General features: G+C 46.8%; 1 protein-coding gene across 12 annotated transcripts; it reads left to right on the top strand.

The window, feature by feature from the left end:
* Positions 1 to 399: 399 nt before the first annotated feature.
* On the top strand, positions 400 to 27,120 carry BLTP2 (bridge-like lipid transfer protein family member 2). Of its 12 annotated transcripts, none has more exons than XM_022595751.2 (39): positions 400 to 528; positions 1,385 to 1,508; positions 2,031 to 2,080; positions 2,378 to 2,525; positions 2,708 to 2,826; positions 3,059 to 3,119; positions 3,303 to 3,492; positions 4,086 to 4,209; positions 4,370 to 4,494; positions 4,734 to 4,801; positions 4,908 to 5,053; positions 6,008 to 6,126; positions 6,238 to 6,401; positions 6,561 to 6,819; positions 7,327 to 7,532; positions 9,509 to 10,601; positions 11,043 to 11,234; positions 11,376 to 11,578; positions 11,725 to 11,843; positions 11,965 to 12,185; positions 12,503 to 12,693; positions 12,827 to 12,926; positions 13,058 to 13,260; positions 14,155 to 14,449; positions 17,106 to 17,263; positions 17,543 to 17,749; positions 20,937 to 21,036; positions 21,270 to 21,452; positions 21,955 to 22,076; positions 22,537 to 22,692; positions 22,784 to 22,896; positions 23,467 to 23,647; positions 24,220 to 24,306; positions 24,505 to 24,615; positions 24,750 to 24,885; positions 24,990 to 25,120; positions 25,299 to 25,400; positions 25,995 to 26,129; positions 26,564 to 27,120. In XM_022595751.2, the coding sequence occupies exons 1-39, from the start codon at positions 461 to 463 to the stop codon at positions 26,744 to 26,746; spliced, it is 6,693 nt and encodes a 2,230-aa protein (XP_022451459.1). In that variant the 5' UTR covers positions 400 to 460; the 3' UTR covers positions 26,747 to 27,120. The 12 variants fall into 12 exon arrangements, 11 of the variants coding, with proteins under 11 accessions (XP_022451459.1, XP_089756821.1, XP_089756823.1 ...); XM_022595752.3 differs by having other exon boundaries at positions 401 to 528; positions 22,775 to 22,896; XR_002647683.2 differs by lacking the exons at positions 25,299 to 25,400; positions 25,995 to 26,129; positions 26,564 to 27,120 and having other exon boundaries at positions 22,775 to 22,896; positions 24,734 to 24,885; positions 24,990 to 25,103.
* Positions 27,121 to 27,502: the final 382 nt, after the last annotated feature.

Below are 27,502 nucleotides of genomic sequence, written 5' to 3' on the forward strand. Positions count from 1 at the left end.
TTGAAAGTGGAACTCTCCGTGGCCCAAACGACCCAGCCAAGTCCACTGCCAGCCAGGCAGCGGGCTCAGGCCCAGGTCACTGGCAAACCCCAGGTTCCCTTTTCCGGGTCCCGAAGGGTGCGCCCGGGGGCGGGGCCTGTGTGTCAGTCCGCTTGAGGGCCGCTCCCCGTCGCTCCCCGTCGCTCCCCATCGCTCTCCTTCCGGAGCCACGCCTTCACTTCGCGCACGCAGCCGGTCGGCCCCGCTGGATCGCGGGCGCCGGGCGGGGCACGGCAGGGAGACAGCTGGCTGGCTGGCGGGCTGTGGGGGGGGCGGGGCGCACGCGCGCCAACGCTTCCTCGCCCAGCGCCATCCCTGCGCGTGCTGCCGGTCGGCCCGCGGCGGCCCAGCTCGGAGCCGGCGGGGCGGGAGGGGCGCCCCGGCAGGGCGGGGGCCGGAGCCAGGCCGGGCCGGGGCCGGAATGCCCCTGTTCTTCTCTGCGCTGTTGGCCTTGCTGTTGGTTGCGCTTAGCGCCCTCTTCTTAGGCCGGTGAGGGGATCCCGGCTACGGCGTGTGTGTGGGGGATGGCGGGAAGGGAAGGAAGAGAGACTGAGGGGTGGGCGCGCGCTGGAAAGAGGCGCGCGGGAGGGGGAGGGGTCTTAGGGGAGGTGGGCGGGCAGCGGAGGGGGAGGGGCCGAGGAGGGGGCGCGCAACGCGGGGAGGGGTCGAGCCGGGGCGTACGACCGGAGCTGGCGCCGAGGAACCGAGAGTGGGGGGAGACTGAGCAAGCGGGCGAGGCCTGAGAAGATGCTGAGATTGGGGAGCGGATAGGGGTGTGAATGAGGGGGGGCCCGGCTGGCTGGTTTTTCTTTCCCCATCCACATGCCCCTGAACGTCCCCTTCCCCGAGCGCGAAGGGCACCTGCAGCCTCACCCTGGGGAGCCGGAACAGGTTTGGCTGCCCAGGGAGAGCGGCATTTGAGCCGGGCTGGTGTGAGCCCGCACTGCCTTCCCGCAGACACCTGTCTGGAGGGCGGAGAAGGAGACCTTTTGCGGGTTATGTGATGGCACATCTGGCACGGATGCCTGTACTTCGACTCCTGTTGGGGCCTCTTCTACCTCTGGGGTTCCCGAGGATTTGAGGGGTTGCTTTCTTTTGTCTCCAACTTAAAAGGTGGAGTTTAGTTCGGCTCGTTTCATCTGGGTGGAGGGGACACTCTGGGGCTAGGGTCCTGATCAGCGTGGCTGAATGTATGTGACAGAGTGGTGTTTTGGGAGACAGGAGGGTTGCCAAGAAGATCCACCTCCAGTTCATGTCCCTTTGCAAGGCCTCCTAGGACCCGCAGGGGGTGAGGGAGGCAATAATTGGGAGAGGGTCCTATGAACTCACAAGGATTTTTCTGCAGGTGGCTTGTGGTCCGGTTGGCCACCAAGTGGTGTCAGCGGAAGCTGCAGGCAGAACTAAAGATTGGCTCCTTTTTTTGGATTCAAAATGTCAGTCTTAAGTTTCAGCAGCACCAGCAAACAGTGGTGAGTCCTAGGAAACTTCCTGGGAATGTATTTGGGTTGATCCAACTGAATTTCAACTTTTAATTTCCTTTTTTAAAATATTCTGGTGGCTTTCCTAGTTAACCCTGGCCTTGCCATCCCTTTGCCAAGATGATTTTAGAGCTAGTTTAGGAACACTGGAATTGATGCAAGTTGTTCTTTTATAAATGCTTATAAGGCACAGGGTGTCCAGGGCATGTAAGAAAGATACAGAAGTAAAGCAGAGAACAAAGATAACAGAAAGTAGAAGAGCTTACTGTTCTAATGTAAGAGGGGAAACAGGGCAACATAGCCATGAAAGAGAAATACTAAACAAGTTCAATCAGTGTCATTAGAGGAACAGGATATAGTGCTGAGGAGAGAAGCTGGTGGAAATGGGATAGAGAATATTTAGTGGAAGGGCTATAGCACATCCTCCTCTTCTTAGACCCCTTCCTATCTTGTCACGCTGCTCTTGGCTTGCCTAGCAGCTAGTGTACAAAGCTTCTTCCCACACTGTTTTAGGAAATTGATAGCCTGTGGATTTCCAGCAAACTCCTTAGCCATGATCTGCCGTGAGTAACCTATCACCTCACTCTCCTCCTGGGGAATATTTTGGGATTGTGGTTTGCAAAATGAGATTCTGTTACAGAGGCCTCACAGCCCGAGGAGGGAAGTGGGTTCTTGCTGAGGTCTCTGGATTAGCCTTGAAGCTATTGTTTTGTGGGACAGATATTGATAACTACTATGAGACTATCTTCCATGATTTGAGCTACATTTTTAGGGAGGATGGGAAGGTGAATGTGAGGGAGGGGAAGAGACTGCTATGGAAGGGATGGACATGATGGCAGTGAGATTTCTCTTCTGGGCAGACACTATGTGGCCTTGTGCTTTGGCGAAGTACGTATCAGAACAGACCTACAGAAGGTTTCTGGCCTGTTTGCCCCATTCTCCCAGAGTACTGGGATGCACCAAAAGGAGCTGTCCTTCAGCCCATCCTTATTGAAGATCTTCTGCCAGGTGAGACTACTTTCCCACTTTCCTGGACTGAAGTAGGAATGGCTGGCTGTGGAGTCATGGGTGGATTTTTAATACTGTATTTGAGGCATAATACTAAGAGCTGCCTCTTATTCTTTTTCCACTGGAAAGGAAGGACGTTGCCTTGATGTTAATTATCGTTCATTTTTGCATCTTTTTTTCAGCTATTCTCCATTCATGTAGATTCTATAAACATCATGGTTCTCAAGGTGGCTACTTCTGAATCCTTGTGGCATATTCAGATCAGAGATAGCAGTTTTCTTTTGGATAGTGATGGGAAGAGGTAAGCACTGGGTAGAAGGTTTGCTAGTCCCTTTCTTGCCTTATAGTTGTTTTAGGGTGGGTGGATGTCAGGGCTTTCTTATCAAGGTGTCAAGTTCTCATTCTGTGTAATTTGAGGAGAGAGTAAGATTAGGCACTTAATGCTTGCCTTGTGCCTTCCAGCCCACAAAGCTTGATTGAAGGTAAATGGTGAGGAAAGGGGCCAAGTGCTGTTAATTTTTTTCCTTTCCCAGGCTGAAATGTGAGGTGAGCCTAAGTCAGATCAACAGCAAAGTTCTAAAGAGTGGCCAGTTGGTGAGTATGCCATGGTCATTCAGATACCTTGTTTTCTTCTGGGCATGAGGTATGAAGGAGCTTAGGGCTTACATTCCAGATTCTGTGTGCTATGGGTTTCCCTCAAGGATGTGTTCCAGATCACAGCATTTTGATCCCAAGCTCCCTACGCGTTCACACCTTAGAGGAGTATCTTCCCTATAGGAGGACACCTGTCTAGCGGAGCTCTCACTTACCCTAAAGCTGTGTCTAGAGGTGGGCATCAGAAGCCGGCAGCTGAAGGCGATCACTGTGGATGTGTGGACACTCCATGCTGAACTGCATGAGGGCCTCTTCCATAGTCAGCTGCTGCGCCAGGGCCCAGGCCTGGCATCCAAGCCTGTTCCCTGTTCAGGTAAAGCCCCAGTCAGTGAGCTTCTTAGCTTCCCTGTTCTCGGGTTATTTTGGAAGTAGAAAAGAAATAGTGGGCTCACCACTTGTTCACGTGTGATTTGTTAGTGCCATGGCCTTTGACCCTGGCCTTTGAGGATAGCTAGAGGAAATAGGGCATTTGCTTGTGGTGCGTGAAAGAACTAACATTTAGTGGGTAATTATCATGAATTAGACCTGTACTTTGTGTTTTGTGTATGTTCCCGTACTAACTCCTTAACATTTCACAAATGAGGAAACTGAAGCCTAGGAAGATTAGATAGGTTACTTGACTGAGATCACCTAGCTAGTCAGTAGTGAAAATGGGGTTTAAATTATTTGGCCCGGAAGTCCATATTCTTTTCATTGTAACAACCTGCTTTCCATACTGTCTTTTAGACTCTGGGGAAGGAAGTACAGCAAGTGCCTGGATCTCTGGGATCTTTGCGTTATGACCTAAGATTGGGTGTTTGCTTAGCCTACTTTATGTGGGAGGATTTGGCCAAAGAGGGCACAGCATGTTGGGAGACTTGAGCGTTAAGGATTGATGGCTCTTGTCTTATTCATTCATGTTTTCAGAGGTGATAGAGAACTTGGCTGAGCCAACTCTGCCTGGCCTGTACCTCCTTCAGCAGCTGCCAGACCAAATCAAGGTGAAGATGGAGATCACAAGTGTGGTGCTGTCCATGAATAGTCAAAAGAGGTGAGATCTCTCCTTACAGAAGTGTGGAGAGTGCTAGTTGGAGCTATGTGCTGGGGTCTCCATAACCAGCCTAGTAGCTGCACTGAGCTTGTCTGAGGGGATAAAGGGAGTAGGAATAGCATCCCACATATTTCTAAGCCAGAGTCTGTCTCTGGTCCAGGCACCTCAATTGGACACTGAAGCTGCTGCATTTCCTGTACCACCGTGATGAGGATCAGCTGCCCCTTCGAAGCTTCACAGCAAACTCTGATATGGCACAGATGAGCACTGAACTCCTTCTGAAAGGTCCATGGGTGGGGATACTGGTACCGAGAGAGAATGGGAGGACCAGACGCACTCTTCCCCAATGCCCCACTTGGTCTTCTTAATTTAATATCACTGTAACCGAGGAAGGGGAGGTGGCAACATACTGAAAGAAAATAGTGTTGGTGACCTGTTCATCTCCTTGCCTGCCTCTTACTCTCTCCTAGTCTTACCTCTTGCCCTCCCAGTGTTTCCTTCTGATCTGCCCCTTGCCCTTACAGATGGGTTGTTGCTGTCCCAGAGCCGCCAGCGCATTGTCTGCCTCAACTCCCTCAAGGCTAGTGTGCAGGTGTGTTGACCAAGAATCATTCCTTTTCTTCTTTCTCCGTGCATCGTCGCATCATGAGCTAATGAAATTAAACCTAAGCCCACAGTTCTGGTGTTCTTATTTCCAGGTGACCACCATTGACCTCGCAGCCTCCCTGGTTCTGAACACTTGTATTATTCATTACCGGCATCTGGAATTCTCTCATTGGCTGCACATGCTAGCCCTGGAGACCCAAGAGTCTAGTTCATCTGTTATTAAGCAAACGAAAAAAAGGTCAGTGTAATCTTTTTCAGCCACCATTTTATCAGGTGGATTCCTGGAGTTTTTGGTCTAAAGTGGCATTTTGTGTTAAATATGTATTTGATTGTTTGATCTTTTTATTTTTGGCTGCGTTGGGTCTTTGCTGCGCTTGGGCTTTCTCTAGTTGCGGCGAGTGGCGGCTACTCTTTGTTGTGGTGTGCGGGCTTCTCATTGCGGTGGCTTCTCTTGTTGTGGAGCACGGGCTCTAGGCGCACGGGCTTCAGTAGTTGTGGTGCGTGGGCTTATTTGCTCTGCGGCATGTAGGATCTTCGTGGACCAGGGCTCGAACCCGTGTCCCCTGCATTGGCAGGCGGACTCTTAACCACTGTGCCACCAGGGAAGTCCCTGATTGTTTGAGCTTTTTAAATCTCAGTTTCAGTAGCCCAGACTCGGTAGCAAACCTATTTTATATATCTTCCCTGTTAGACTAGACTCTGGTGGTAGAATGACGTCCTCTTTGCCTTTATGTCCTCAATGCCCAGCACAGTTCCTTGTTATACGAAATGAACATTTGTTGAACTGAACTTAAATGATAACAGTATCTCGTCTGCCTTAGATTATAAGGTGACAGATCATGTCAGCAGTGCCATGACTCTGTGTAGTACTTGCATTGTGTTGCATAGAGAACTTAAGGTCGGTTCGGAAGCGATGCTTTTGATTGTCGTAAGTTAAATCATAAGATATACTGATTTCATCACATTCGATCTACGAAAATGGCAGTGTCATCTGGTTCAACCTAATAAGTCTCTGGATTATCACTGGGAGTGGGAGCGAACTGATGAATTCAGTCTGTTTTTTTCTAGTTGCCTCCCATCCTGAGAATCACAACAAAACTCACCCTGTCTTTTGAGAGATTCAGGAATCTGTTATATAGTAGGAAGTTGCAGTTCTTTCCTTATCAAACAGTGATGTCTTATCCCTATGCAGAACCTTCCCTCAAATCCTGGCTCCTATCATCTTTAGCACCTCCATCTCCAATGTCAACGTTTCCATTCAGCTTGGAGATACACCACCCTTTGCCTTGGGATTCAATTCCATCTCTCTGGGTAAGGCTGTGCGATGGAAGAGGAACAAGAATCTGTTCTTTAGTGGAACTGGGCCCAATTGATGGCCACTGTGGCTCCAAAGAACTCCTCTCTCCCACCTTCTTTTTTCAGATTACCAACACCTGAGACCACAAAGTATCCATCAGCGGGGTGTCCTGACTGTGGACCACCTCTGCTGGCGGGTGGGCAGTGACTCCCACATTCAGCGGGCACCCCACCCACCCAATATGCATGTTTGGGGTGAGGCGCTTGTCCTGGACTCCTTCACACTACAGGTAGGTGGGGACTTTGGTGAATAGTAGCCTGTGAAGTTTCCTCATCCTACCATGCTTTAGAGCACTGAGCATCTTTTTTTGGCAGCAGACGATGCATCAGTGCGTTACGGAACTGTGTGTTGGCATGCTTCTGATGGAGTCCTTCTGCTTCTTTTCTAGGGTAGCTATAACCAGCCTCTGGGCCTGTCCAGCACTCAGTCAGATACCCTGTTTCTTGATTGTACCATCCGAGGACTGCAGGTAGAAGTATCAGATACCTGTGCTCAGTGTCTTTCTCGGATATTGTCCTTGATGGGCCCACAATCTGGGAAGACAGCTGTCTCTAGGGAATCTTCATTTGGGGAATCTGTGTCGTTACTGTGGAAGGTGGACTTGAAGGTGGAGGACATGAACTTGTTCACCCTTTCTGCCCTGGTCGGTAAGTGGGACAGGAAATCTATACTGAAGTGGGTGGCTTGTAACCTAAGCAGATTATGCTGCTCCTTCTCACTTAATAAGACCAATTATGTGAAAATTTTCTAAATTAGAGGCATGAAATGTTGGAAGGTCTTGCATAACTATTGGGCTTCTTGATGTTTCTTAAGGGTTTACAGATAGCAAGGTGCATGAGAAAAAGACAGCTTTGATATCTGATCAAGAGAATGAGATGCAGTTAGTTTTTTATTTCTTTGTGTATCTAGTTCTAGAGAGTAACTGATATACCTCTGGGGAATTGGTAGGAGTTTGGGAACTTCTTTGGCCCTGCCAGATCTAGTTAGGTTAAAATGGGAGAGGAAAAACTTCCCTAAAACATGAGAAACGAGGTTAGGAAGGTGTGGGGAATAAGGATAGCTAGAGTGAAAGGAATAAGGAAGGAGGGAGAGTGAGGACTAAAGTTGCCATTTGAGAGCTGAGAACCAAGCCTCACATGGTTTCTGGATGTTAGGTGCTTCAGAGATCCGACTGGACACACTGACCGTCCTGGGAAGTGCTGAAACCTCCACCGTGGGTGTTCAAGGACTTGTGCTTGCGCTGGTGAAGTCGGTCACAGAGAAGATGCAACCCTGTTGTAAGGCTCCTGACATCCCCACTCCAGTGCTCAGCCTCTCCATGCTCTCCATCACCTATCACAGCAGCATCCGCTCTCTAGAGGTAATGCTTCTGTGGGGAGGTGGAGTCAGGTTGGTTTTTTCCTAGGCTTAGAGCATTTTCCAGTCTTGAGTCATGTTGTGAAACTCACCTATGAGAAATATAACACCTCGTGGTTGTTCTTTTCTTCCTGGCTTGTTGTTTTTTGTTTTTTTTTTTAGCTGTGTTTGGTGTTCGTAGCTGCGCGCGGGCTTTCTCTAGTTGTGGCGAGCGGAGGCTACTCTTCGTTTCAGTGCGTGGGCTTCTTATTGCAGTGGCTTCTCTCGTTGTGGAGCACGGGCTCTAGGCGCGTGGACTTCAGTAGTTGTGGCATGTGGCCTCAGTAGTTGTGGCTCACAGGCTCTAGAGCACAGGCTTAGTAGTTGTAGCACACGGGCTTAGTTGCTCCGCTGCACGTGGGATCTTCCCAGACCAGGGATTGAACTCATGCCCCCTGCATTGGCGGGCGGATTCTCAACCACTGCGCCACCAGGGAAGCCCTTGTTCTGTACATTTTTAACTGTTAATGTGGAACTTAAAATATATATAAAACTAGAGAGAATATACAAACTTTCATGCATCCATATCCAGCCTCAATAATTACCAACTTACGACCAACTTCATTTAGCTAAACTCTGAGCAGTCATCCCTGCCTTCTTCTCTGGGATTATTTTGAAGCAGAAACCAGACATATAATTTCAACTGTAAAGATTTCAGTGCATATATCTGAAAAACATAGGGCTTTTAAAGGTCACGATCTGGTATCATTTTACTGAAGCACTCAGCTCATCAAAAGACTGGAAGAGATCTGAAGATGGGGGCACTGGAAAGTTTTGAGAGGCTTCCCAATATCTTTCTCCTCAGAGTATCAGACAGATGTAAGGCCCTCTTGAGGGGAGAGTGGGATATGTTGCTGTTCATCAGACTTCAGCTTCCTTTGGAAACTGAAGAGTTTCCTTTTCAGAGATTGGAACTCAAAGGAATTTTTTTGTCTTGGGATTTAAATTTTCTCTGCTTAACTATTGAGAATTGACTTTGTTTTTCAAGCTGACAAGGTCTTTACTGCCTTCTTTGAGGCATACTTTCCCATAGGTCAATTGCTGTATTAACTTCTGTGACCAGTACTCCTTATACATTTTAAGAATTAAGTCAAGGTGCAATCAATGCATGAAACATTTTCCAGTTGATTGTTGCAATGGTTATTTTACAGAGTGTGGTTGTTATAGAAAGATAACTCATGAGCAGAAACGTAAAGCCAAATAACTTATTGAGTACATGTGTATATACTGGATGTACTGTGGTAGATACCAGAATTAAAATATGTGGCCTCGGGACTTCTCTGGAAGTCCAGTGGTTAAGACTTCACCTTCCAGTGCAGGGGGTGTGGGTTTGATCCCTGGTCGGGGAGCTAAGATCCCACATGCCTTACAGCCAAAAAACCAAAACATAAAACAGAAGCAGTATTGTAATAAATTCAATAAAGACTTTAAAAATGGTCCACATCCAAAAAAAAATGTTAAAAAAAATAATAAAATACATGGCCTCTACTCTCAGACAATTTAGAATCCAGTTGAGGAGGACTTAAAAAGTATAAGTGGGGCTTCCCTGGTGGCGCAGTGGTTGAGAGTCCGCCTGCCGCTGCGGGGGACACGGGTTCGTGCCTCGGTCCAGGAAGATCCCACATGCTGCAAAGCGGCTAGGCCCATGAGCCATGGCCGCTGAGCCTGCGCGTCCGGAGCCTGTGCTCTGCAACAGGAGAGGCCACAACAGTGAGAGGCCCGCGTACCGCAAAAAAAAAAAAAAAAAAAAGTGTAAGTGCTTGTGAGTATAAGTTAAGAACTGTTAGCTCAGTTTATTAGTGCAAAGAGGAGCAAAACAAGGGGGTAATTAATGTGATGACTCAGGAGAGGCTTCTGAGTGGAGATGGTTCTTGAGCCAGGTGTGTCTCTTGTGTTCTGGGACATTGTAATTGACAGATCCTTTTCTCTTGCTCTCTAAAGGTTCAGTGTGGTGCAGGGCTGACCTTACTCTGGAGCCCTCCAGATCACATGTACCTGTACCAGCATATCCTGGCCACCCTGCAGTGCCGAGACCTACTAAGAGCCACTCTGTTTCCTGAGACTGTTCCACTTGTTGCACTAGAGACTCCAGAGACTGCCTGTGAGCCAGAAGGCTGTCCCCCTGAGCCCTCTCCCCCAAAGCGGCTGCTAAACCTGACTCTGGAGGTGAGCACAGCTAAGCTGACAGCTTTTGTAGCTGAGGACAGGTTCATCACCCTGGCTGCAGAGAGTGTGTCTCTGAGCCGGCACGGGGGTTCACTGCAGGCTTACTGCCCAGAGCTGGCTGCTGGGTTCGATGGCAATAGCATCTTCAACTTCAAGGAGGTGGAGGTGCAGCTGCTGCCTGAGCTGGAGGAGATGATCCTCCACCGGAACCCCTTCCCTGTGCTGCAGACCCTCCGGAACCGTGTTTGGCTCCTCTCCCTGGGTTCAGTCTCAGTGGAGTTTCCTTATCAGTATGATTTTTCTCGAACTCTGGATGAGGCTGTGGGAGTTCAGAAATGGCTGAAGGGACTGCATGGAGGAACTCGTTCTCAGGCTTCTCCAAGCTCTGCCCATCTCCCACCTGATCTACTCTTGAAGGTTCAGCACTTCTCATGGGTTTTCCTGGATGACATTTTTGAGGTGAAACTTCGTGATAACTATGAACTGATGAAGGATGAAAGTAAGGAGAGTGCCAAAAGGCTGCAGTTGCTGGATGCCAAAGTGGCTGCTCTTCGGAAGCAGCATGGGGAGTTATTGCCTGCCCGCAAAATTGAGGAGCTCTATGCCTCTCTGGAACATAAAAACATCGAAATCTACATCCAGCGCTCCCGTCGTCTCTATGGCAACACACCCATGCGCCGGGCACTGCTCACTTGGAGCCTGGCAGGGCTAGAGCTGGTGGCTCTGGCAGATGCCTCCTTCCACGGGCCTGAGCGTGTGGTAGAGCAGGTTCGAGAGCTTGATCCAGGCAGCCCTTTTCCTGCGGAGGGGGTAGATCTTGTCATTCAGTGGTGTCGTATGCTCAAGTGCAGTGTCAAGACATTTCTGGGTAAGTAGTACTTCCCTATTTGCAGGGCCTAGTGTTTGCCCTTGGAGCTCCAGGGAGCTCTCTGAGTGATTACAGAGGAGCTCAGTGATATTGGGAAATGTGGCTGTTTTTGGGGTGGGTGGAGTGGGATGGGTGGACTCCTCTTCCCTTTTTTTGTTCCTGAATTTCACGCTGAAACCGCTTGGCTAAACACAAAGGTACAACTAACACAGTCATCTTCAGGGTTAGTGCGGCTCTTGGATCTCAGTGTTATTCCCCTCACTGTCTGCTCAGGGTCTCCGTGCACTTTTTCAGTCTTGCTGCCGACTGCCAACTCTTATTCTCTCAGTTGATCTTGTAAAATATCAATAGATGGGTAAAAATAGTAGCGGGGGGGAAAGTGCCCAAGAGTGCTAAGACAGTTTCCTGAGTAGCTGGTGTGTATCCTCCCTATAATAACAGTTCGGATAAGAGACTATCCCCGGTACTTGTTTGAGATCCGTGACTGGCGGCTGATGGGTCGACTTGTGGGCACCGAGCAGAGCGGTCAGCCTTGCTCACGTCGGCGTCAAATCCTACACTTGGGGCTTCCATGGGGTAACGTGGCAGTGGAGAGGAACATGCCCCCGCTCAAGTTCTATCACGACTTTCACTGTGAGTAGAGGAGGGCAAATGATTTGACTGAGATGTTGGTGATGGCTGGGGTGGGAGATGAGCTGAGGCCTTTCTGGAGTGAAGGCAGAAGAGAGGGATGAAGTTGTACAGCAGGCTGTGCCCTTTGCTCCTCTACCCCAGCGGAAATCTTCCAGTACACAGTGGTATGGGGCCCGTGTTGGGATCCAGCCTGGACACTGATTGGCCAGTCTGTGGACCTCTTGACCAAGCCCTCAGCTGACCCCAGCCCACCCTTGCCCTGGTGGGACAAGAGCCGTCTTCTGTTCCATGGGGACTGGCACATGGACATTGAACAGGCAAACCTGCACCAGCTGGCTACTGAGGTGAGGGGTCCAGAGGAACTGTTTTCTTATTAGGATGGTATGGTTGGGGCTTGTACAGCACATGGGGGAAGAGAGAAAGGTACTGATTTGGGAGGTGAAGGTGATACGTTTATTCACATCTGACCAAGTTTTTGGGGTGGTTATAGGATCCGTACAACACAACTGAAAATATGCACTGGGAGTGGAACCACCTGTCTTTTCATTGGAAACCTGGTCAGTTTGTGTTCAAGGGTGACTTGGATGTCAACGTGAGAACAGCCTCTAAGTGAGTGGAGTGATAGATGGGGCCTCAACAGGGTGTGGGACTCAGGGTGAGGGGAGAGGGGAAGAGCCGAGGGGCTGCAAGTGACCAGGGCAGTAAGGGCCAGGGCTCTGTTGTGAGCCAGGTATGATGACTGCTGCTTCCTTCACCTGCCTGACCTCTGCATGACACTGGACCTGCAGTGGCTATGTCATGGGAACCCCCATGATCACCATGGTGTCACTCTACGGGCCCCAGAGTTCCTGCCTGAGGTGCCCTTGGGCCAGCTTCATGACTCCTACCGGGCCTTTCGCTCTGAGAACCTCAATCTCTCCATCAAGATGGATCTGACTCGGCACAGTGGAAGTGAGGCTTGGATCTGGGGCAGCGGGGAGGAAGGGCTTGGGAGGATGAACTTAAGACACCAAGGACTTCAGCTTGACCCTCTGGAGAGGGGATAGGAAAAGAGCAAAGGAGGGTTTGGGTCAAGATGTTTTTTTGGAAGAGGATTGGTGAAAGTAGAGAGCTTGGGTCTTTGAAAGGAGAGGGTGTTGGGGATATTGAGTGTGAGGCTTGAGTGCTGTTTGGGTTTTTAAATCTCTAAAACCTGAAGCTAGGGAAGGATTTAGCTTCGTCTCTGTGTTTTAACCACAGCTAGGAAATGTCTGTCGTTTCCTTTGCAGCAATATCCCAGCCCCGAATTCTGCTGTATAGTAGCACCCTGCGCTGGATGCAGAACTTCTGGGCAACTTGGACTAGTGTCACAAGGCCTATTTGTAGGGGAAAGCTCTTCAATAACCTGAAACCCAGCAAGAAGAAACTCGGCCAGCACTACAAGCAGCTTTCCTATACTGCACTCTTTCCCCAGCTGCAGGTCAGCTTTGACGGTGCTGCTGACATCTGCAGTTCTGTTCCCCTTCTCTAGTTTTCTTGTTTTCTCTTACTGGGTCTCTGAATCGTCTCTCTGATGCCATCCTTCATTCAGTGTTATGCTCTCTTGTTGCCAGGTGCATTATTGGGCCTCATTCGCCCAGCAACGTGGCATCCAAATTGAGTGCAGTCAGGGCCACGTCTTCACTCGGGGAACTCAGCGGCTTATACCTCAAGGTAAGATCAAAGGCTCCCACCACTTGTCCTTGCCTATTCCTTGTCCTTTTTCTCAGTTCCCTTCCCTTCTCTTTCTGCCCCACACTGTTCTGTACTGGTTTGCATGGGCTCTGTATGCCTCTTTTTCTCAGCGGGCACAGTGATGCGGCGCCTCATCTCTGACTGGAGTGTGACCCAGATGGTTAGTGACTTAAGTCAGGTGACTGTTTACCTGATGGCCTCGCCCACTGAAGAGAATGCTGACCACTGCCTTGATCCCTTGGTAACAAAGACCCACCTACTGAGCCTGTCCTCCCTTACCTACCAACGGCACAGCAATCGCACAGCTGAGGAGGTACCGCCTGACACATTCTCTTTAAACTGCCTTATCTGTATCAGCAGGTGTCTTAGTCGGCTCACGCTTCCATAACAAAATACCATAAACTGAGTGGCTTAAACAACAGAAATTTCTCACACTTCTGGAGGCTGGGCAGTCCAAAATCAGGTGCCAGCATGGTCCTGGTGAGGACCAGGTTCCTCCAGTGAGGGCTTTCTTCCTGGCTTGCGGATGGCTGCCTTCTCACTGTGACCTCACCTGGCAGGAAAAGCAGGAAGCTTTCTGATGTCTCTTCTTATGATGACACTAATCCTGTCATGAGGGCCCCACCCTCATGACCTCATCTAAACCTAATTACTCCTAAAGACCCCATCTCCAAATACCGTCACATTGGGGATTATGGCCTCAACATACAAATTTGGTGTGGGTACACAATTCAGTCCATAGCAGTAGGTTTCAGGCTAAGTCCCTGGTGATGTTCCTAACTACACTCTAATCATATATGTTGTTACTTTATGATGCACTCACTAGTATCAGCATCCCTCTTTTTGAAAATTCCTTTTTTTCCCTCTCCTTGTAAAGATAGTCTCTTGCTCTTCTTGCTCTTCAGGAAACAGAGTGAAACTTTTTGTTTCTAGTGCCTTATTTGGTGGTCCCCCCACCCCCCCACACACAATTAAGGAAGGATTTTAGTTGAAATTCTCTTGAGTCATTTAAAATACAGTGGGTATAGTCAGAGTGTAATCTAGTGCACACACTAAGACCACTTAGGTTTTCTTTCTCTAGGGTTGTCTTGTATCCCTCAGAACAGGTCTGTTACTCAACAGGCGTGTTTTCTATCTCTGCATTTGTGGTCTAGGAGGAATGTTGGGAATTGCCATGCTACTCTGAGGTTCTTTTCCTGTTTCTTAGGAGCTCTCTACTCGAGTTGGGGATCCTGCTTTTCACACACATCAGCTGCACTTGGTAGATTTACGGGCTTCTTGGACAACCACCAATCGGGACATTGCCTTTGGTTTATACGATGGCTACAAAAAGGCAGCTGTACTCAAACGTAATCTCTCTACTGAGGCTCTGAAGGGGTTAAAGATTGATCCCCAGATGCCAGCCAAAAAGCCAAAGCAGAGTGTCCCGACCAGCGCCCCAGCCCCACCTCCTGTCAACACTCCCAGCTTTAGTGGACAGCCTGATAAGGCATCTTCAGGAGGTAAGCTGGGGGAGACGAGACTCCATAGGGTTAGGTTTATGTGGGCTTGGACAGGAGTTTGAGAAGGACTAAATTATGACTGGTTTGATCCGTGTGTAAAGATGAAACTTGTTTTTCCATATTAGGCCACCTAAGTCTTACATAGCAGTGATGGGGGGCATTAAAGGGTCTGGTCCATGGGACTTCCCTGGCGCTCCAGTGGTTAAGACTCCACACTTCCACCGCAGGGGGCACGGGTTCAGTCCCTGGTCGGGGAACTAAGATCCCACGTGCTGCACTGTGTGGCCAAAAAAAAAAAAAATTGTCTGGTCCTTTGGCCAGGAGAAGAGGATCAGGAAGGAGTGATGACTTAGAATGACTAGGGAAAAGAAACAAAGGATTAGAGAATTGTTTTGTGTTTTGATGAATTAATTTGTTCAGTCAACAGGTGTTTATGGAGTACTTAATAGGCACAGAGCACTGTGCTGGGTTTAGTGACAGATACAGAATATATGATATTTTACTTGACTCAACAAGTTTATCATCTCTGGATGGGCTAAGATTAGTTCATTCATTCACTGAATCAATCACTCATTCATTCATAGATTCACTTTTTAGCTTTACTGAGGGTTTATAATGTACCAGACATGACCGTAGACATTAGGGATGTAAAGATGAGGGGGAAGCTCTGAAACTAAGAGTCACGAGGGACTTCCCTGGTGGTCCAGTGGTTAAGACTCTGTGTTTCCACTGCAGGAGGCACGGGTTCGATCCCTGGTCAGGGAACTACGATCCTGCATGCTGTGCAGCACAGTTGGGGGTGTGTGTGGGGAGAGTCATGAAGACGCTTTGTAAGAATGTTCAAGAAGAAAGTATTTAAATCAGCATAGAGAAGTCTAGAAGGGCTTCACAGAGAAGATAATATAATTGAGATGGGTCTTAAAAGATGAGTAAGAGTTTGATAGGCAAAGAAAGAAAAGAGGGCATTTTAGGGAGAGGGAATAACAAGTACAGAGGAATGCAAGTTCATGGTGAATTTAAGAACAAGGTGAAAAATGATAAATGCTGCTAGAGAGAAATTAAAGAATATGTGAGCTGTTCTTGACTGTAGTGAAGGAGGGACTGTAATCAGAGAAGGGTTTATTGAGGAAGTAGCATTTGAGCTGGACTTTGAAGGCTTAGTATGGTTTGAACATGTGGAAATGAAGAGCAAGGGCATTAAAAGCAAAGGGAACATCCTGAAAAGGAGTGGAGTTGGTCAAGCTCAATATGTTCAGAGCAGAGTGAACAGTCTGTTTGGGTTGGCATAGAGTATAGCTACAGGTGAAGATGCTGGAAGGGAAAACTGCAGGTAGACCATCAAAAATACAAGGCTAAGGAGTTTTTGTTCTTTATTCAGTAAACAGTGGTGAACTACTGAAGGTTTTTGAATAGAGGTGTGTCATTAGAATCTTACTTTTAGGAAGATAAATCTGGCAGTGGAAAGGCGACTGGAAAGAAACTGGAGGTGGGGGAGACAAATTAGGAAACTATTATGGTGTCTCAGCAAGAGGAAAGGAGAGCATGAATTAGGTAGAGGCAGTGGGAATAGAGATGAGAGGATGAATAGAAATGTTATTATGTGTGTAAGAGATTTGGCAGCCGGTTGGAAGAGGGAGTTAAAATAGGGATAAAGAGATAATGATTGAGGCTTTGAGCCTGGTGACTGGCCTGATGGTAACTAGGAGAGCCAGAGGCTAATAAACAGGTTTGGGGAGGTATAGGGTTGTTAAGTTCATATTTGGACATGCTAAGTTTGTGGTGTAAGTAGTACCTCTAGGTAATGTCTAAAAAACAGGTGGAAATGAGGGTCTAAAAGCTTAGGGCTAGAGGCAGAGACTTAGGAGTTTCAGCATAGAACTAAGAGTTAATGCCAAGGAGATAATAGTTGCTTACTGTGTGGCAGGTACCCTGCGAAATACTTTATGTATTATTATTCCTTTTAATTCTCTCAGCAACCATATTAGATAGTGTTATTTTACACACAAGGAAACTGAGACAGAGGTTAAAGCAAGCAAGGTTACAATCAAGTAACTGGCAGAGATAGGATCTTGAACATAGGCAGACTAGTCTAATTCTGGAGACTGTGCTCTTAACCACAACACTGTTGGACAAACTCTTTAGAAGAAAGAAAAGGGAACAGGCCAAGGACAGACCTTAGGGGATATACTTATCTCTAAAACCTGGGAGAAGGTAGAGGATCTAAAGTCATAATCAGAGAAAGCAGTAGAGCTAGGAGAACAGTGACACTGATGGCAAGGGAGTGGTTTATGTGGAAAGGAGTGGTAAACAAACAGATAGCATTTAAAACCATATGAAATGAAAAGGAGAAGGAACAAAATGGAAGGAAAAAAGATCCTAGAGTAATTCAGAGGTGGATATGCCTAAGAGAAAGGATTGCTCCCACTTAGATAGCATTTCTAAGTCTCTCTTGGGAATCTGTTACTTTTATTAAAATTGAAGGAAAGTGAAATGACAACCCTTACCCAGGGGTCTAGGGGTGGAGTGGGCTGGGCTGGAGTTGCAGGTTGGGGAGAATACATTCTAGAGAAATTGAAGGAAGATCACTTTGGCCCTGGATGTGTTCTCTATCCCTTTGACTCTGTGGCTTTTCCCCCACTTCATATTTCTCTGCCAGGTGCCTACATGTTGCAGAAGCTGATTGAAGAGACAGATAGGTTTGTAGTGTTCACAGAAGAGGAGTCAGGTGTGAGTGACCAGTTGTGTGGCATTGCTGCCTGCCAGACGGATGACATATATAACCGAAACTGCCTTATTGAACTGGTCAACTGCCAGGTACCTTCTCTTTACTAGAGTACCCAAAGATAGGGCTAGATCATAGTCATATGTGTTTACCTTCTCCCACCTCTAAATAAGAATAGGTGGGTAGAGCTCCAAAAAATTACTCTTTCTAACAGGTATCATGGATAATCACTTCCATTACTAAAAACCAGTAGCGTGCACTCAGTAAGCCAGAATTAGACCCAGCTGCAGTCATTGGTACAGGCCCTTTCACTAACCTTCCATCTTCTTTGTGGCCCTGGTGCTGTGACTCTGCTTCTGTCTCTGGCGTAGATGGTTCTTCGTGGAGCGGAGACAGAAGGCTGTGTCATTGTGTCAGCTGCCAAAGCCCAGCTGCTGCAGTGCCAACACCATCCAGCCTGGTATGGTGACACATTGAAGCAAAAGACATCCTGGACTTGCCTACTGGATGGCATGCAGTACTTTGCCACCACTGAAAGCAGCCCCACTGAGCAGGATGGCCGACAGCTCTGGTTAGAGGTTAGTCAGCAGGGCTGGGAAGGCCCGTTGTATCTCCAGTTTTCCATAGTTGGCCCCTTTTGCCAAAATAGCTTGCAAGATCCTTGACAGTACCTGTTGCTACCAGGTTGGCAGAATAATGAGGCTGGTGATAACACTTGAATGTAGAAACTGTTGGCAGTCTCTGGCCTGTGATCTGTGAACACATAGTGCTTTTTCTGTTTTTTAAATCTCATACTATTCTGTTTCATTGCAAGGGAGATTCTCATTTCCCTACATGAGAATAAAATGGGTTAGAACTTTTTTATTTTTGAGATTGCTGACCCTATTAATAAGATCACGCTAATCAGCAGGCAGCCGAGGAAGCAGGCAGTGAGCCTGAGAATTTTAGAGATGCTCTCTGCCCTTTCTCTCATCCCTTATGAAGATGATTGGTCATTTCAGCAAATCGGTAAGGTTGAGTAGAAAGACTGCTTGTCTAGGAGGCAGGTTATTATGTGAGTTCTGATTTCACCTTTGCTATTTTAGTAGCCATGAGCCCTTGGGAAGTCACCTTTATTTGTAAAATTGAGTTAATACTTCACTCTCAGAAAACTGTTGAAAGGATCAAATGAGAACGTACTTTGAAAAATACAAAGCTTCATTCCGATGGAAAGTAGTCTTATTTGTTTTTTAAAATTTATTATTTATTTTTGGCTGTGTTGGGTCTTTGTTGCTGCGCACGGGCTTTCTTTAGTTGCGGCGAGTGTGGGCTTCTCATTGCGGTGGCTTCTCTTGTTGCGGAGCACGGGCTCTAGGCGCGCGGGCTTAGTAGTTGTGGTTTGCGGGCTCTAGAGCACAGGCTCAGTAGTTGTGGTGCACGGGCTTAGTTGCTCTGCGGCATGTGGGATCTTCCCAGACCAGGGCTCGAACCCGAGTCCCCTGCATTGGCAGGCGGATTCTTAACCTCTGCGCCACCAGGGAAGTCCCAGTTTTATTCTTTTAAGTCAGTATGTTTGAGGAAGTCTTAGTGTATGTCAAGATAAATGTTTTTGTTAGAAGGTGAGATTGTAAGCAGTTGGAAGGGACTAAGCTATAAATTTTCTTTTCAGCATCTTGGTAAAACTAAATTTGTACTATAATTTCTGTGATATAATTGCATCAGATTTATTGGGAGATCTAATGGTTATGAGATGTACCTAGCCAATATTCTGCATTGTGGTTACTTATTTAACAGGTGTTAAGTGTCCACATTGTGCTGGGCATGGTACATTCAGATGAGTTACTGGATCCAGCTACATCCGATTAGGACCAATGTGAATACTTCATTTTTCATTCTACTCAATGGGGATAAAGCTAATCCCTCTTCCCTCCTCCCTGGCCGGTACTTCTTACTCCAGTGACCTTAAGGCTCAACCCCAAGTATAAGTTATATGAGGTAATAAGCATTTAATCAGATGTCAAGCCAAGTAAGGGTCAGGTTGTTGGTAATATGAAAGGTCCTGCTGGTATATTACAGTTGTAGTTCAGGCAAGCAGTACCCTTTACCAGTAGTCTCAGGAGATAGGCACAGAAGGTGGTAACTACTCACGCAAAGATAGGCAGGATGAACTATGCAAGATCTGACATTTTCTGGGCCTCTGCTTCTTTTAGGTATGCGTTCTTTTGCAAGTGAACTCGTTTTTTCTCAGGCTGTGATATTAGCTTTAGAGTGGAATGTCCTTGGCTTAGGTGGGAAAGACTTTGATCTTGCCTTTCCTATATGAATTTTTTTGTGACTTGACAGATTGTTTATGTTCTTCTCATATCACTCTTTCTATTCACTTTGACTTCAGCTTGGCAGAGAGTGTCAAAAGAATTCAGTTCCCTTCCCCCATGGCAACAGTGTCACAATGGTCTGAAGACAGAAAACAGCAAGAACACAAACACACGAATACCAAAATGGGTGGAAAGTCATTGGTTTTGATGAATATTTTTTGCCCATGACATGATTTGCTTTTTTTCCATTTTTGAAAATTGTGATAACATATACATAGTATAAAATTTATAAACATTTAAAAAAAAAAAAAAGGGAAGAAAAAAGGGACTTTCCTGGCGGTCCAGTGGTTAAGACTCTGTGCTTCCACTGCAGGGGGCAAGGGTTCCATCCCTGGTTGGGGAACGAAGATCCTGCATCCCACGCAGTGTGGCCAAAAAGAAAGAAATAAACTTAATATAAAATTTATCATCCTAACCATTTTAAGTGTATAGTTTAGTGGTATTAAGTACATTCATAATGTACAACCATCACCACCATTCATCTCTGAAACTATTTTTATCTTGAAAAACAAACTATACCCATTAAGCAGTAACTCCCCACTTCCCCTTTCCCCCAGGTCCTGGCAGTCACCATTCTATTTTCTCTCTCTGTGATTTTGACTACTCTTAAATACCTCTCTTTTATATATATATATATATATATATATGTATATATATATATGTATATATATATAAATTTTAGGTGTCTCATGTAAGTGGAATCATATATATTTGTCTTTTTGTGACTGGCTTATTCACTTAGTGTAATGCCTTCAAGGTTCACCCATGTTGTAGCATGTGTTAGAATCTCCTTCCTTTTTAAACCTGAATTCCATTGTATGTATATACCACATTTTGCTTCTCCGTTCATCCAGTGATGGACACTTGGGATACTTCCATATTTTTAGCTATTGTGAATAATGCTGTTATGAATATGGGAGTACAAATTTCTCTTTGAGACCTTCCTTTCAGTTCTTTTGGGTATATAACCAGAAGTGGAATTGCTGGATTATACAGCAATTCTGTTTTTAATTTTTTGAGGAACTTCCACAGTGGCTGTATCATTTTACTTCTTATCAACAGTGCACAGAGTTCCAATTTCTGCACATCCTTGCCTTATTTTCTAATTTTTTTTTGGTAGCCATCTTAATGGTTGTGAGGTGGGACATGATTTGGTTTTAACCTAGCTTGTATTTTTCTGGCCTGAGGCCTGGCAAAACGTGCATGTAACTCAGTTGGGTTTGGAGAATTGGGTGGTTTGGGTCAGGAGAGAGGGACATATGTCCTTTACCCTGGGAGATTCTTCAAGCTATTCCAGGCAGTGAAAATCTAGATAGTGTTAAACTTGTATAGTGGAGATATATAATGGAGCTTGTGCAGGACAAGCTACTGGTCCCCCAGGGGTTAAAGGTGCCTATATCCCTGTCTTCAGGTAAAGAATATTGAGGAGCACCGGCAGCGTAGTCTGGACTCTGTGCAGGAGCTGATGGAGAGCGGGCAGGCAGTGGGAGGCATGGTTACCACTACCACAGGTCAGTTCTCACCTCTTCCCCCATTATGTGGTTAGGAGCAGACATGCATCCTTAAGGGGCCTCATTTCCTTACCTGTTTGTAAGATTAATATACGTGGAGTAGGACCACTTTGTGTTAGGCTATGTTGAAAGCAAGTGTCTGGAGTTCCCTAGACATCACGCATAGCTGGGAGGCTCTCACAATACCTCTTTTGAGAATGTCTTTCTCTTATCTCTTTCCTACCTCTTCGCAGATTGGAACCAACCAGCTGAGGCGCAACAAGCCCAGCAAGTCCAGCGGATCATTTCACGCTGCAGCTGCCGAATGTACTATATTAGTTACAGCCATGACATTGATCCTGAGCTGGCAACTCAGATTAAGCCACCTGAGGTTCATGAGAACCAGGAAAAGGAAGATCTCCTAAAGAAGCAGGAAGGTATTCAGGCTTTGAAAGGCTTTTAGGAGGGGACTAGGGAACTTGTGAAAGTAGTTATTTCCTTAGTGGTTTCGAGGCAGAAGTGTTACTAAGAGTCCCAGTGTGCCTAGGGCATTAACATTTCACTTTGCTTTACATTTTTAAAGTTCTGTTAGGAGAGAATAGAACTGGTAGAAATGGGGGACTTCCCTGGCGATCCAGTGGTTAAGATTCCGCACTTGCACTGCAAGGGGTGCGGGTTGGATCCCTGGCTGGGGAACTAAGATCCCACATGCTGCGAGGGTGAGGCACGGCCAAAAAAAAAAAAAAAAAAAAAAAAAACTTACTGGAATGAATGGATATTGTTTGACTCTGAAATAAGCACATGTTTCTACCCATGAGCATATCTCACCAAGACCTTTTATGGGGTTAAGTAACATTAGTGGTTCTAGATATGGGTTAGGAGATGGGGTAGACATTTAGGGAGAAACTGAGTCTTATTTAGCTGCTAACAATTACCTAGGGGCTGTGGATACCTTCACCCTCATCCATCATGAGCTGGAAATCTCCACAAACCCGGCTCAGTATGCCATGATCCTGGATATCGTCAACAACCTGCTGCTCCATGTAGAACCCAAGCGGAAGGTGAGTATGGGCCCTTATAGAATGCCAGTTAGTCTCACAGGAATCTCCAGACCTTGTGCTTTATTTGGGATCCAGTAAGAAAAGCCATGCTTCAGACTGAAAAAGGGCTTTGTGGTTAGTCAGCACAGCAGTTGAAATTTTACTTATTTAGGAAAGGTCTGAGTGTCCCTAAGACTGTAGAGTTGTTTACTTGTTTTTCTTGGTCAGTTCTTTACTCAGTCACTTACATACCTCTGAAAACAAACTACTTCCCACTTCCCACCTCTATCCCTACCCTGTGGGACTGGCTTCTTGTGAAATCCACATTGCCAAATCTTCTGCATTGGCTTACCCCTTACTCTCACTAATGGTGAGAGAGAAAGTTGAGCTTTCCAGAAGAGATCATCATTTCTTGTTCCTTTCTCTGTTTTACTTTACTACAAGACTTGTCTCTTGTTCATTTCCTTCTCCATTCCTTTAGGAGCATAGTGAGAAGAAGCAACGGGTCAGGTTCCAGCTTGAGATCTCTAGCAATCCTGAGGAGCAGCGCAGCAGCATATTACACCTACAGGAGGCTGTGCGGCAGCACGTGGCCCAGATACGGCAGCTGGAGAAGCAGATGTATTCTATCATGAAGGTAGTCTCCCGGGCAATCTGAGGACAGGGAAGTCTCCTAGGACAAGGGAAGTCTCTCAGTTTCTCCTTATCTGGCTCCCTAGTCTTTGCAGGATGACAGCAAGAATGAGAACCTGCTTGACCTGAACCAAAAGCTTCAGTTGCAGCTAAACCAGGAGAAGGCCAATCTACAGCTGGAAAGTGAAGAGCTTAACATCCTCATCAGGTGCCACAGCATTCTCTCCATGCCCTTTTCCAGCGCCCCAGCTGGAGTCAGCTTCTTTTGCCTGTGTTCTGATAAGTCTTTAGGTCTAGTGTGTATTATCAAAGGCTGATGTAGTAGATTCAGGCACCTTTTCCTGAATGAGTCTTGTTGGACTTGGCCAACAGGTTGAGAACAGGAGAGCCCTTTCTTAGGATCCTTACTAGAGTACCTCCGGGGAAAGGAGAAAAACAGGTAGTTCGGAAAGATCATTTTTGTTGCCTTGATACTGTGCAACTAAACTAAAAATAAAATGTCTTGATCAGTAAGGAACACAATTGCAGATACAATCATAGGGGTTATTAGTAGGAACAGACTACTTTTTCAAGAAGCTGTAGAACTAAAGATGGGATTTGTGCTCCCATGGCCCAGGGTTTGAGGAGCAACAAATCCAATGAAAAAATTTAGGGAATAGCTGTTCTAGAATAGGTCCATCTCTGGGTTTACCTCCTGCATCATTCTAGGGCATTCCGCCCCACCCCTAACCCAAATGCTGTTGCCCTTATTGGCTTTGACCCTCCTATCCATTTATAGGTGTTTTAAGGATTTCCAATTGCAGCAGGCCAACAAGATGGAGCTGCGAAAGCAGCAAGAAGATGTGAGTGTGGTCCGCCGCACCGAGTTCTACTTTGCTCAGGCACGATGGCGCTTGACAGAGGAAGATGGACAGCTGGGAATTGCTGAACTGGAGCTGCAGCGGTTCCTCTACAGCAAGGTATTGGGTGTATACAGTCACACAAAGACAGCTGTATTGAGAGGCATTGACCTTTCTCAGGAGTCTTAACTCACAAAAAGAGATAAACAAAAAGGGACTGATTATTATATGACTGTTAATGATGGTATTAATGGTTATTAATAATGATAGAAACATGAGCAGAGAGTGCCGCTCAAATACACATTTGCTTGTAATATTAAATAATATATAGATGAGCTTGATCAAATGCTTCTCTCATTGAATAAGGTTATCCCTAGAAATGTGGCTCAGAGGGAAGTAATCTTCCAAGTCCAGCTTAGAATAGAATCATTAATTCTATATTGGCATTCAGCTTTCCTGCAGTTACCCATGGCGTGGAGGACAGGACATTATTCATTATTCTTCCAGCCCCCCAGGGCCATTTGGAAATAAGTTGAGACCAGTTTTGAATGTCACAGTGACTGTAAAGTACTGCAGGCACTTAGTGCCCTGGCCATGAAAACAAATGATATATGTAGCAGTACTCTAGCAAGCTCCTGAGAAAAGCTTATTATAGTGGTTTGGGGGTGGGGGTGGGGAATCTGTCTTTATAGGTGAATAAATCTGATGACACAGCAGAACATCTTCTGGAGTTGGGCTGGTTCACTATGAACAACCTCCTCCCCAATGCTGTCTATAAGGTAAGTCTTATTTCCCTATTCCTAGCCCATTCCCATGCTTCCTAACACTGGGCATTTGCAATGACCCTTCCACATAAACCTACTGTGGGAAACAATGGGATCTGAGATGGTGGAAGCTTGCCCAGCTTAGCGAGACCATTGCTCCGTCTCTCCTCTGCAGAGGATTTGTGGGTTGATTTATTACGCTTTATTCTACAGGTAGTCCTGCGGCCCCAGAGCTCCTGCCAGTCTGGGCGACAGCTAGCTCTTCGCCTCTTCAGCAAAGTCCGGCCCCCCGTTGGGGGTATTTCTGTTAAGGAGCACTTTGAGGTTAGTAAACAGTCCTTTGGGGACCCAGGAACAAAAGGCAGTTAAAAACTATCTGTGCGTTGTTATGTTAGGGGTAGGTAAACAGAGGGATGATGTCTGAGCTTAATTGCTTCTTCAGCCTTTTTCCTCTTTAGGTAAATGTGGTGCCTCTCACCATCCAGCTGACACACCAGTTCTTTCATAGAATAATGGGCTTTTTCTTTCCTGGACGAAGTGTGGAAGATGATGAGGTTGGTGATGAAGAAGATAAGTCCAAACTGGTGACTACTGGTGAGAACTTTAATGGTGGAGCTCCAGAAGACTGAGGTAGCAGCCCCAGAGACAGCTGAAGCTTCAGCAAGAGGACAACAGCTAGTGTACTTGCTTTTTTATAGGAATACCAGTGGTGAAGCCTCGGCAACTGATTGCAACAGATGACGCAGCACCACTGGGCCCTGGGAAGGGTGTGGCACAGGGCTTGAATCGGAGTTCTGGGGTCAGAAGGTCATTTCGCAAAGCACCTGAGGTATCAGACATGCCCCTGATGATAGAAAAATGGGAGAGTCTTGGGGTACACTGTTTGGCCTGGCTGGGGATTTCTTTCTGTTTCCTTTGAGTCTATTCCAGGGGTGAAAGGAGATGGAGATGTTTGGGGTCCTGAGTTTCTTGTGATAGGGCACACTCTTCTTTCCTTCCTTTCCTAGCACCCTGTGGATGATATTGACAAGATGAAAGAGCGAGCTGCCATGAACAACTCCTTCATCTACATAAAGATCCCACAGGTTCCACTGTGCGTCAGCTACAAGGTCTGCCCTTCCCCAGCACTTTTTAAATTTCATTTATTTATTCATTTATTTATTTATTTTTGGCTGTGTTGGGTCTTTGTTTTTGTGCGAGGGCTTTCTCTAGTTGTGGCGAGCGGGGGCCACTCTTCATCGTGGTGCGCGGGCCTCTCACTGTCGCGGCCTCTCCTGTTGCGGAGCACAGGCTCCAGACGTGCAGGCTCAGTAGTTGTGGCTCACGGACCTAGTTGCTCCGCGGCATGTGGGATCTTCCCAGACCAGGGCTCGAACCCGTGTCCCCTGCATTGGCAGGCAGATTCTCAACCACTGCGCCACCAGGGAAACGCCCCCAGCACTTTTTAGAACAGTGTGGGAACGGCACCGCATAAGATCAGAGATTAAAAACAGAGATAGTTCAGCTTGTGAAGCTTGTCTGTGGGTGATAAATCTGTTCCCTCTGCTGCCCTCAGGAATCAGTACCAGACTGAGATAAGGGGAAGTAGGTATCTGTAGGTTGCTGCTGCAGGAAGGTACTAGACTTGGACTCAAGTACTGGCTTGGACTAAAACTGGCAGCTGATATATTTTTTTCCTGTTCTCTTCCCTCCCCCTCCTGCAGGGTGAGAAGAACAGTGTGGACTGGGGCGACCTTAACCTGGTGCTGCCCTGTCTGGAGTACCACAACAACACATGGACATGGCTAGACTTTGCCATGGCTGTCAAGAGGGACAGCCGCAAAGCCCTGGTTGCCCAGGTATCCGGGCAGAATTCATGGCTGTCTGGTTAGCAGGGGCTGGCAGGCAGATCCTCTGCTCAGGAGCTTTTCATTGTAAGATGCATGTATTAACAAGCAGCCTTGGGAAAGGGGCAGGTGAATGAAGTGAGTGACTTTTATCCCTGTCCTCTCCATGACTTTGCTCAGATGGTTAAACTGAATGTTTACTGACTGCTGTATATATGTTAACTACTGTTGATTTTTAGGGAAGTGAGGGCTGGCACAACTTCATGTTTAGAGTGGGTTCTAATAGACTGTAAGCTTCTTGAAAGCAGAGATCATTTTATAATTTGAATTGCCCCATTGTGCCTTCATGTAAGTTTGATAAACCTTTCCTGACTTGGTCCACTTGATTTATTTTGCCTGTCTCATTAATATTTACCTTCCCCTTTTACTCCTCTCTAACCTATCAGGTAATCAAAGAGAAGCTAAGGCTGAAGCCTGCAGCAGGGTCTGAAGTCCGGGGAAAGCTGGAAACTAAATCGGACCTCAACGTGCAGCAGCAGGAAGAGGAGGAGAAAGCCCGGCTCCTCATCGGTTTAAGTGTGGGCAACAAGAATCCTGGGAAGAAGTCCATCTTTGGCAGGCGCAAGTGATCCGGCAATTCAAGAGAGGCTGCAGTACAGGATCTGACTCTGGCTCAGGCCACAGGAACTTGTGGGGTGGGAGGTGCTTCCCTTCATCCATTAGGATTTGTGGGGGTCAGGAGCCCACAGGGTACTGTGGATAGAGGCACTGCTCTTTAGCAGCTGGCCTGTTCCTTGCAGAACATGGTGGATAATAATTCTGAGTTCTACCTCACACTGATCAGCAGGCCCAGGGCCAGAGAGGCATCAAGAGAGCAAGGCCCAGGGAATGGCCCCACGGCTAGTATCTGGTTCCCTTGGGGTCAACTGAAAGGGTGGGGGGACAGCTCTGATCAAGTGTGATAAATTTTTATAAATAGACATATATTAAAAATATATATATATTTGTAAGTGTAACTGCTCTCCCTCTGTGCCAGAAAGTGGAGGGGAGGGGCTGATCTTCTGTTCCTCATTCCACTGCCTTGTATGAAAGAGGTATTAGTGTTGTGGGGGGAATCAGCCCCTCCCCAATCTGTGCCAAGCTCACTTGGGAGAATGGCAGTAGGAGACACAGCTGGCTATGGGTCCCTCTTCCTGGGGTATCCCCTGAAAAATGGTAAAAAAAAAAAAAAAAAATCATTTAAAGAGAAAAAATATATTTTAAATTTGATGCTGGTTTTTTTTTTTTTAATTGTATTGAGTGCATGGTTTCAGCCTGTATCCTTTTCTCCCCATCAGTCCAAGACACCTAGCTGCCACCCTAATGAGGGTGGCTTCTTCCCTCCT

This window comes from Delphinapterus leucas, chromosome 19, assembly GCF_059928025.1.
Source record: "Delphinapterus leucas isolate spDelLeu-1000000601 "Yukka" chromosome 19, BTC_Dleu_Yukka2, whole genome shotgun sequence".
Taxonomy (NCBI): domain Eukaryota; kingdom Metazoa; phylum Chordata; class Mammalia; order Artiodactyla; family Monodontidae; genus Delphinapterus; species Delphinapterus leucas.

Bases quoted from the DNA above. Each gene is read 5' to 3' on its own strand.
- BLTP2 (XM_022595752.3), top strand. From the start codon at position 461: ATGCCCCTGTTCTTCTCTGCGCTGTTGGCCTTGCTGTTGGTTGCGCTT. The intron at 6,820-7,326 runs GTAAGTGGGACA...TCTGGATGTTAG, and splicing joins CACCCTTTCTGCCCTGGTCG to GTGCTTCAGAGATCCGACTG. The intron at 25,121-25,298 runs GTATCAGACATG...TTCCTTTCCTAG, and splicing joins CATTTCGCAAAGCACCTGAG to CACCCTGTGGATGATATTGA.